Genomic DNA, 11,234 nt, shown 5'->3' with positions numbered 1-11,234 from the left:
ATACCATAACAATGCAACAATGAGGAGGTTAGGTTTTGTTACTGCTGTAAATCTAACCGTGCCCCACACCCTGCGAAACAAGGCGATAGGCAGAGTCCTCTCCAAAAGTGAGAAAACTCCCTGGTGATTGAGCACTGAGGACGCAGCTTCCGAGAGGACGGCAAGGGAGGGAGTGCAGCTGGTAAAAATGCTGGGTTTTCCTACGGGCATCCAGAGCTCCTCAAATTTTTTGCTACTGCCTGACCATTTGTGAAGACTTAACACAGAGATAACAGGTACTATTTAACTGATGAGAAGTGAGGGGAACGGGAGAATAAAAGGAATGCAGGAAACTGTAGGGATGGAGGAGGGTCTGGTTGGGTATTTTAATGTCCCAGTTAGTTTGGTTCCCCCAACCCTCTTTTCTTTTTCCTTTTTTTTTTTTTTTAAATAAATTGTACAGATGAACATGGGAGAAGTTCATGCTACTTGCTGGAAGCAATAAAGGTAAATTTCCGTGGCCCATGGATTCCACAGACCTTTGTGTGTCCCGCCTCATCCATCATGGGCTAACTTATGGAACGTAACTGTTCCGTGGCAAGACTCAGTAGCCCTTAGAAACTGGTGGCATGTCCTCAGGTATTTTCCATGAGAGTGAGAAACATGTCGATTCCATCAGCTTCTTCCTCACACGATGCCCAAGTGCCTCAGGTGCAGCCTTGTGATTTCCAAGGATCCTCTTTGACGTTTTCAGGCATCAGACTGCTGTCTCCAGATCCTCATGGGAAACCATTTGGTAGTTTTGTCGACTCTCCAGGTAGGAGGCCAGATCTGGGTCACCAGCTTGCTGAGCCCTGTCACGAGGGGTCTTACCCTATAATAAAGAAACACAAAGAGAAAATCTTGTGCTAACATATTTAGAAGAACAGATGAAAGCACAACCCAGAGAAATTACTACAGGAAGGATAGAAGCAAATTTGGAGAATTTACTTATTTGTTGCACAAGCTGGTGTTAATTCAGGTTTTTCTACCAGAGTCATGAGATTCTGAAGATTTTCAAAGTCCTTGTGTGGTTTAGGACAAATCATGCAGTTCTGCAAGGGCATGTTACTCGATACATCACACAAAAGGGCTCACATGCTGGAAGGAACTGATTTTTCATCCTAGGGCTGCAATCCCTATGGGAATGAATATGATGCACAGTACTGTGGCTAACACTTGAAAAGTGCGCTTCACAGGCTACACACTTTGCTAAGGATGTGCAGAGACACCCAACATTTGAGATGAGTTCAACGTGCCTCATTCTATCTCAAGCACAAATAATTTTTCAGTGCATCAATTTGCTACTACATTATCTGAGCTATCTTAAGAGTACTGTTAAATGGGACTACAAGGCTTGAGGCTAAACTATGAGAAAATATTGAAAACACGTTAATGTATCTCCACAAAACCACTCCTGCTCCTTGGATTTCTGGGCAGATGAGGATTAACAAGTCAGAAAGCACTTGTCTGGATTTCAGCTGTTGCAAGAAATTATCTTTTGCAATATACAGTACTCTCACCTGAAAAAGAGATGATCTCTCTCCCCCTTACAGGCTACCCCATACAGCGTTACATGGTAGGAATTGGTTTTGATTGCCTTGCTGCAGTGGAGGTGTTCTGACTCTGGAACCCAGAAATCCAACCACTTCTCAGCTGCTGGCCACAGGATGCTTATGTTCAGAAATGCCAGAGGGGCAACTTCTGGACCATGTTCCCAAGTGATCAGATTGTTTTATTGACAGGATAATCGTAGGGCTTAATTTTGCCCAGACTTCTTTCTCAGACAAGCGTACCCCGAGAGAGGGTTGTGGTTAATGTCGCATCAGTGAGCACAGGGGCAAGTGAGGGCAAAAGAAAATGGTTAGCCATTCTCACAAAGCAAGTCAGCCACAATAATCGAGCCTCGCAGATGCTACGCAATCATGCACCAAGGCTCTCCCAGGTGGTCCTTGCCCACAGGTTTCTCTTTTGACCACACAGGAGGAGGATGTTGCTGTGCCATGGAGATGCCTCATTCACACCCAATGCACCGGATAGGCCAGGCTCTTACTGTGGTGAAGATGACCCACGTTGGGGACTGAAATGAAGTCTCTTGTACTTGTTTAAATCAATACAGTTTTCTAAATAAAAATAGCTTGTTCAAAAAGAGCTGCTCTTGGCACACACAAGGAAGCCTCAATCATACACACAGCAGGGACGGATGCTGACCAGTCTCGCTTGGCTGCAGTGTTTTATAACGGGTTGATGGGGCTGGGTTACCTTGGAGTCCGTCTTTCTCAGAGAGGCTCCCGCATCCACCAGGAGCTGGCAGACGGCACGATGGCGCTGGCAGGCTGCCTTATGTAATGCTGTCTCACCCCTAGACCAAAGTACAGAAACCAGCAGTGAGACACATCGTACCAATGTACATTTGTGAAGTATGAGGTGCAGAGGACAGACAGAGAAGGATGCTGTATTTCTGCAAGGTTCCCTCTTGCTGGCAGATGTAGGCCTGCGCACTCTCCCTTAGCATCTACATCCTTTGACTCAGTAGGAAAGCCTGCAATGCACAAATAGCAGATGAAGAACTTCTGAGGGGTGGGAAAGAAGCCTGCACAGGTTTTATGCATTCAAAGGACTGAATGTCACATTTCCATCCAACCACAAGTTCTGCCAACTGCTGCAAAGGCAAACCAGCCACCTTCTTATTTCACAGCAGGCAAAACAGCAACAGTGTTTGTTTCTTCCTGCAATTTCTTTCCTCAACCTCATTCTTGGACGCAACCTAGAAAAATCCTGCCCATCAAAGTCATGACCAGTGCACTTGCTGCCCTGGTTCTGATACCCTGCCCTGGTTCTGATACCCTGCCCTGGTTCTGGTACCCTGCCCTCTTGGATGTATGAGAGCCAGAGCTGCGGTTTTGTTTTCCACCACTGGACTGGTGAGCTACTGGGGAAGCTTGAACACATGCTTTTCAAAACAGAAGGCTGTGTAGTGGGAGCAGATTGATTGCAAAGCTCCTCACTCAGTCTGGGGCTACATGTAACAGGATTCTGAGACTGACTGTAGTACCAAGCTTGAAGAAACCTATCTAGATTTGCCTAGGAAGAGAAGGAATGTATGCTTTGAGTGGGTTGAAAAGGTGTCCTTAATACTAGTGTCCAACAAGTAGGGCCATTACATAAACTCCAGAATAACAAATGACAAGAAATATATGTAGTAGGGCAAATCTTGTGAGAGTGAGAGTGCATAAAGGAATTTCAGCCTCAGTCCATGACCAGGTAGGTTGAAATATTAATAGACAGCCTTGTAATGAATCTGCCTCTGCTGCAGGAGAACTACATTGAGTATGAGATACTATCTGATTTCCGCCTGTGGATCAAAAGACAAATTCATGCTGCCAGTTACAGCTTGAACCTCCCATTTTCAAGAATTAGTGGTAGAGGAACCTTTGTAAAGGGAAGCCCTCATAGCCATGCTCACTTGCACTTTATTTCAGTGGCTGTGCTATGCTACTGCATGAAGAGAACCAGGCAGTCCATCCATACTCCATCACCCCTGGACTGCACACATGCACCTTGTGCAGCACCTTTCTGGCATTCTCAGTTAGCAGAGGAGGGCAATGTGGGATGAGGAATGGTGTGTTTAACCCCTATGGGGAAGGTTACTTTTGCTTCCCATATATTCCATATACTTCCCAGGGTTATTCATGCTTATATACTATTTGTGACACCTTGCTTATACAAAAATATGTAGAGCAGTAGGGAATTGGAAAGTAAAATCTTTTTTTTCATAGTAACAGAGGTGATCGAGGTTCTAACTTCTCAAGATAAATCTTTGACTGCATGGGTTGTGGCCACTTGGGACAGCTAAGGCTGAGCACTCTGGACGAATCAAGAAGAGAATGAAGAAAAGGTGTAGAGCAAGAAAAGTAATTTCCTGATTTCTGGAATTTACCCTTCAGGTTGCTTCCTCGGTAACTCGATTCTGGAAACATCAAAACACAATGCAGGACTTGTATTCCTCTAGAAAGATTAATGAGGCATAGGAAGCAATAGAGAGTAAGTCTTCTTGGAGTTCAAGAAACATCTGTGTTAGGCCAGAACACCACATACGAGGTGGTTGTTTGGGTTTAGGGGGGACTTCTGTTTGTTTGTTTGTTTTCTTAAGAGATGCACCGTTTTACAAGCTTTTTAGTTGAAAGTTTGCACTTAAAAAACAAGAGAAGTCTGTGAGGTTAATGCACATAATGTGAAGGGCGGGGTAGGTTGTACTTACGTTTCACTGTCTGTCATGTCCAGTAATTCAGATGGACCTGCAAAAGACAGGCAGGTATGTCACATAGCATTTTTCTGCATGGCTAGAAGAGTACGACTACCAGGAGGAGATTCCTGGTGCAAATATGTAAAAGAAGCCAACTGAAAGCTCAATTTGCACAAATATGCCAGCCTTCAAGGTAATATTTGCTTGTGCAAGCCCTTGCACCAGCAAAATTCTGAACACAGAGTCACTGCTGGAGTGTCAGCACCAGGGAGTAGCAGCCTCTAAGTTATACCGGGAATGAATATTCATGGAGTTTATTTTCTCACTCTTCACCTTGCTCAATTAAGTGGTTCACGTAAGTACAGTGCATTGAAAATGCTGATACACTGGAAACCCTCATATATTGCAAGTTAAAATCTATTGTTAGTACTAGAGGGAAAATGTCATTAGGAAGTTGAATTTAGCCAAATTCCGTCCTGAATGACATCCCTGTGCTACTCCATTTAATAGAGTTATACAGAATGTAGATCAGGGTGGAATATTCCCAGTGGTCTTTATATTGATATGCAAATCCTGTACTCTACTGGTTAGCAATGATCAGGAAAGTAAGATTAAGAAAAACAGAAAAGATTTTTGTTAAGTGGGGCAAAATAATGCATTTAAGCTAATGTTCTTTTGTCCTTGATACTCACTACAGGCAGATGTTTATAGCAGCAAATTCCATCACTGAATTACAGTGATATGGAAAGGCTAGGATCTGGATAGCACTTGAAACAAGAAAAAACTTTTCCCTTTGCAGTCTGGCTTATTATTCTTTTCTCCACTGCTCTGGAGCGTAGTGCCAGATGGTATGGGGCAGTTAGCAAGGGGAACAGTGAAACTTTACAGGAATTTTCCTTCCTGTGCATGAATATTTCTCTTCAGCACACTTTGACTTTGAAATTCAAGAGTCCTCAAGAGCTTACAGCAAATCTCACCTGAAACTGAGGAATTTCACACTCCTTGCTTACAAAGGCCTACACACAACCTCTCTACTCTCCTTTCACTCCGAGCATGTGTCAAAATGGACCAGAGCAGCCTCTCTCACTCCTTTTACAACATACACATACAGTATCATCGGGGCAGCCTGCTGCCTCAGCTCCAGGAGCTGCAGGTAGCTCCTTAACTTCGTCTTCTGTCATCATGAGAAAGCGATGGTCAAAAAAGCTTAGTCCCCAGTGCACAGGGCATTGCACACCTATCATGGCAGTTCTCCAAACTCATTAGCCCCTGTTGATTTTTAAAGCACAGCATCCTGACTCTACTGCCACGCATCCTCATCTTTTCACTTGGCCATTACGTGTTCAATCCTCCCCATCAAAAAGAAGAATCGCTCACAACCTCTGAGCTCCCATAAGCACGAAGAAGGATACAGGGAGCTAAGCAGGGCCCCTCATTGAGAAGAAAGAAAAATAATGCATGAGAAACTAAAAAGAAAAAGAAACCTAACAGATGAACAAAAAGACTCCATTACATCTCCCAGGAGGAAAGAAAATCATGTCCTCTCAAAAGAGAGGAAATTATCCATGGCTTGCTGCAACACCACATCCCAGTGATAGGTAACCAGGAATGGCTGCAGTGTGTTGGAAAAGACACTGCCAGGTAAACTATTGGTTCTGTTCATGGACGGGACAAGAAATGCTGTGATGCAAAGGTGGGACAGGGTGACTGGCCTGGCCACATTGGGCATAGAGGTACTTGCCCTGCTAAGCGGAGGCAAATGGAAAAAGGTGTTAAAACATTAGGAGGAACGATGGAGAGAAGTTAGAAGAATATGACCTGAGAGGGAAGAGAAGCTGGGGCAGAATGGGATCTGGAGAGATGGGAAGCCAAGGGTGAAGGAAAGCTGCTCTGGAGCAGGAAGGAAGCAGCCGCAAGGCTAGGGCAGAGGAGCAGAGCTCTTGCTGAGGACCGAGCGGGCAGCCTGCGACCTTCAGGAGGTGCCAGGTATGTCCTGCCCGTGGGTGCAGGGTGCTCCCCTGGATACTGCCCCACATAAAGCATTTCATGGGAGTGCCCCAAATCTATCCCAGTCCTACAGAAGTGCCAGATATTGGGGTTAATCGATTAGCAGCACGATGTGGTGCCAGGATTCATTCCTTCCATTCTTTCAAGCCTATCTCTGAAGCTCCAACTCACACACAGCCTGAGCTGCGCCCTTTACTTCTTTATTTTATTTTCACTTGTGCTTCTCTTAAACCATCTCACGCCCTCCTCCTAATTCCCTTTCCCTTCTTTTTTGGACCTCATTTTTACATCAGTCTCCCTGGCGCTGCCAACCGACCATTCCAAATCCCCCTCTGCCCCGGGACAAAAGCTGCACAGATGTGGGAAGGGCTGGCACTGGGAAAGCTAACAGCACTGTCATCCTGACCCAGCGGGGAGGCGGCTGTTTTACTCTGGGACAAGAGGCAGAGAAAGAAAAGGGGACCAAGGCGCAGAGAGAGAGAGGACAAAATAACCCAATAGAAATCCGGAAGGGAAATGCATGAGTGAGATTTCTATCAAGGAAAACAGCAGGGGGGAAATAAAAACAAAAGATAGAAATGTGTGGAGAGGTGGAGGGAGGGAAAAAAAAAAAGGAGAGAGAGAAAGAGAGAGAGCGACTCAGGGGCTAAAGAATGTCAGGGTGGAGGGGGGGAGAAGTTTGCATGAAAGGAGCTGAAAAGCATGACGCACTGAGGGGAAGCCCAGCTGAGATCACTTTCTTTCCTTAACGTCTCCGATAGACTGTCTGTGTAGAATTATTAACTTTTTTCCTTCTCTCCTTCTGCCCTCTTTCACTCCACCAAAGCCCCTCTCCGGTTTCTCAGGAGGCAAAGCAGCCTGAGCTGGGGACAGGAGGAGGGAAGGGAAGGAGATGTTCAAAAGCAGCTGCCCTTTAGCTGAGCTCGCTACAACATAAAAGAGAGACTAAATGACCATATTTCAGAGGCATTTCCAAAATATACAGCACCATGCAGTTCGAAAGGCCTCCAGGCCTGCAGCACACCCTGCCTTCTCCAGTGGATGTGGTTACAGCTACCCACAGGAGACACACAGCTATTAACCCCTGCCAGTCCCTTGTCCCATCAGTCCTTCGCAGAACTGGGGAAGGCGGATATTGCTTTAAGCAGTAATGTTGGAGATTTTGAGCATTTCTGGGTGTTTATCTGTCTAAGTCCTCTTTGTCTAATAACTTGATTGAGGTTGTTGTCCGGGGGACAAAAATGGATTTGGTTCCTTGCCTTCAAAGAGGAAATATTTTTAAAATAATCGTAATCTGCAAAGTCAGAGCTATTTCAAGCCTTCCTCCAACTCCACACTCATCATTTTTACCCAACATGAAGATTGAAAGCGCCTGATTTTTACTGCTAGTGTGTTTTAGCTCAGAATTTCCACTGTAACATAGAAGGTAGTCAGGTTATGGGAGCACACCTTCCATTGTAACTGTCTCTCAGCCATGTTGACATAAAATTTGGTAAACTTGCAAATCAGAATAGACCATTTTATACCTCGTGCCTTCTAGGAAAACTGAGCTGGTTTCTGTTTAGGTCCCTCACAAATGTTCGCTACCCTAAAACATTCTTCAGATCTAGACATACTTACATATGTCAGGCAAACTCACTCTCCTACAGTGTTGCTTTCTTATGGTTATTCAAACTTTGTCCCCGACATACATCTCTGTCACAGCAAAATTTGCTTTCCAAAAGCGTTCTTTGGAACTCCTACATCTGGTCAGGATGCAAGTCGAAACTCAGTGATGGCTCTTCACTGTTGACTTTGTAGTACTAAGAGTAACGAAAGCATCATCTTTTTTTACCAGAGGATGGTATATAATGGAGCAAGGACATTGAGGTTTGAGGTCACAGGATACGATGCTCTACTGAGTGACTGTTCCATCAGAAGTTCCCACCAAAAACTCCTAAGGCAACTGTAAACATCTTTCTTCTCTTCTGTTTAAAATTAAAATTAAAATACCCTAGATGAACGACGGAATTCTTGTCTTTTGAGCCCCTGGAGAAGAGAAGACAAGGAGAAGGCAAACCTTGGAATGCCTTGTATAGCAGTTATAAATTATAAATAGTTCAGAACTGCCAGATAGAGACTCCAAGCCGAGTTTGATTCCAAATACAAATGATGATTTAGGAGGTCTTTTTTCTAATGGAGCTTCTTAAAACTTCCCTAATTCTGTTTGTGTTAAGCAAGTAAACAGTTAACTCTTCTGTAATGCGTATGCATTAGGGTGTGAGACAGTTGCTGACTGCAGCAATAAAGAGATGTGGTTCTGATACCTGCTGAGTTTGGCCCTCAGTTTCAAGCTAAGCGCTCCTTAGGTGGATCTTAAAAGATGACCCTCCTACTACAAGGAAAAGACCCCTTATTTAGGAAGGCAGTCCCGAACAACATAGAGGTCTGTGGATCTGCCCTTCCTGCACAGGGGAGAGAGAGAAACTGTTCTGGAGGAACAGCAGCCAACACAACTGTTCCTGCAGCAGTAAGCAGCTGTCGGCCTGACACCGACTACACTGGTGCTTCAGCTGCTATTCCAGGCTCGTGATAGTCCTCTGCTAAGTATCTGGCAATACAGCACAGCAGTCTCCCTTGTGTGACTCTGTGCTGGCTTTGACTGGGATAGAGCTAATTTTTTCCGTAGTACCTTGTATGGGGCAATGTTTTGGATTTGTGCTGGAAACAGCGTTGATAACACAGGGATGGTTTAGTTCCTGATGAGCAGGGCTTACACAGAGTCCAGGCCTTCTCTGCTCCTCACCCCACCCCAGCAGCGAGGAGGCTGGGGGTGCACAAGAAGCTGGGAGGGGGCACAGCCAGGACAGCTGACCCCAACTGACCCAAGGGATATCCCATATCATGTGACATCATGCTCAGCATATAAAGCTGGGGGAAGAAGGAAGGGGGGGACATTCGGAGTGATGGCATTTGTCTTCCCAAGTCACCGTTACTTGTGATGGAGCCCTGCTTTCCTGGGAACGGCTGAGCACCTGCCTGCCCATGGGAAGTAGGGAATGAATTCCTTGCTTTGCTTTGCTCGCATGTGTGGCTTTTGCTTTACCTATTAAACTGTCTTTCTACCACACCATGAGTATGCTCATTTTTGCTCTTCCAGTTCTCTCCCCCATCCCACTGGGGGGCAGTGAGCAAATGGCTGCATGGGGCTTAGTTGCTGGCTGGGGTTAAACCATGACAGGCTCATCTCTGCTTTCTCTAATTTAAGAAGGATTATTTTCCTCCCCTTAACATCCAAAATCATTCCAATCAAGATGACAGAATAAACTCTCACATTAGTGTCCCCTGCATGTTTGCAGAAAGCATAAATCCACCTCCACAAAGGACAGTCACAGCGTCACTACACCACTTTCTCTCCTTCATAATCCCAGAGCTATGGGCAGGGTGAGATTCCCACTCCTGTATCGTGTTCGATTCACCCCACTAGTTTCACACTAGGCAGTTAAAATTCCCAGTATGATGGGTTTTGCCTTGTTTTGGTTTTGTTGGTTTTTAAAGTTATTCAGAAGATTTTTCCCTGTGTGATTAATAATAGGTTTTCTGTGCTGAGTGCTGGAGGGTATTTTGCAGTGGAACTCTTATTAAAATCAACTGTCTCCAGCCACGTATGGGAAGCAGACAAACAACAGAAGAAGTATGGCTGGGCAGAGGTAATTGCTAGAATAGGAGTAAGAGCCATTTTTATCGCGGGTGGATATCAGCAGAAACGAGAAGCTAGATACAGGGAAAGCCTCAGATATTAGTAGTGTTGGACTGGGTCTCATACACTAATTAATGTTGAGAAGATGCCAGATGCCAGAGAACACAACAGAAAAACAAGGACATTATGATGATGATGATTCAGCAAGAGAGCTCGTTTGTGACTGAGAAGTGCCCAGGGTAGAAACGAGTTTCATTAATTGCTTGGTGGGAGAAGAGAGGAGGCCCCTATTAGGGCATTGTCCATGCACCCTCTGATCCCCAGAGAATGTTAAACAAACAATGCATTTGGAGAAGCCCAGAGGACGTATGTCTGGAAAGCTGCGAAAGCTTCCCGCCATCCTTGGGGATAAATGGGAGAGAGAGGAACTGAGCGTACATTTGCTCAACCTTCTGGTTTGTCTTTGCCTAACGGTCTATAATCCCTCGCATTTCTCTATTCACTTCAAAAAATCCCATAGATACCCTTCTCACATCCTTATCAGCTTAAATGATCTCATTTTAAACCTTCATCAAAGGAATGGTAAACTGAGTTGGACTGTGAGCAAGTTAAGGAATACGTGCCTAAGAAAAATCCTGGAGAGGCAGCCATGACAGTGAATTGGCAAAGGTCGTGCACCGTGAGGAGAGACCGGAGGCAGTTAGAAAATTAAGTGAAATGATGTCTGTCTACAGAATTCAGAGGCACATATATGCAATCTGACTAATGAGGTAATCCAGAGAAGTTAAAGAGAAGGTTAAAGTTAGCACTGGTAAGACTTGTTAACAACTGGGGAGAAAGCTAGACAATTTTGGATATAAGGCCAACTACACTTAGCTACCCCTGTGTAGGTATCTATGCATAAAAGAGTAAAGTAGCCATCCAGACCCCCTCAGTCAGGTAGCTGGGCCACAGTTCAGTTGCCTACACACAGATATTTTGTGCCACTTGATATGCCTACAGGCAGGTCTTGGGATGCATTTGGAATGATGCTTGCTTGGGCTCCAACTTCCAGTCCAGTATGGGTCTCCTTGCAGGCCTTGTATGTTATCTTGTAGACCCATGCAGATGTCGTGGATATCCAAGGGCAAATGACGTTAGATGGTTACGCTTAGCCATATGACTGAAGCGCGCAGGAAACTGTCAGCTGAATCGCTTGCTGGGCTGCAATGACCACCTTGACTAGGGGCTCCCTTGAGCTAGTCATGCTAGAAGTCTGCTGCTAATTAAGGTGGCCTCCTCACT

The 11,234-nt window shown here is 45.1% G+C and overlaps 1 protein-coding gene across 1 annotated transcript in view; it reads right to left on the bottom strand.

The window, feature by feature from the left end:
* Positions 1 to 736: 736 nt before the first annotated feature.
* DGKI (diacylglycerol kinase iota) overlaps positions 737 to 11,234 on the bottom strand; it is a 114,575-nt gene continuing 104,077 nt past the window's right edge. Inside the window, 3 exon segments of the mRNA XM_035894057.1 lie at positions 737 to 853; positions 2,281 to 2,380; positions 4,280 to 4,316. Coding sequence (XP_035749950.1) covers positions 737 to 853; positions 2,281 to 2,380; positions 4,280 to 4,316 — 254 coding nt within the window.

This window comes from Egretta garzetta, unplaced genomic scaffold (genome assembly GCF_000687185.1).
Source record: "Egretta garzetta isolate BGI_Z169 unplaced genomic scaffold, ASM68718v1 scaffold180, whole genome shotgun sequence".
Lineage (NCBI taxonomy): Eukaryota > Metazoa > Chordata > Aves > Pelecaniformes > Ardeidae > Egretta > Egretta garzetta.
The sequence above is the reverse complement of the archived record's forward strand: the minus strand, read 5'-3'. Positions and strand labels throughout refer to the sequence as shown.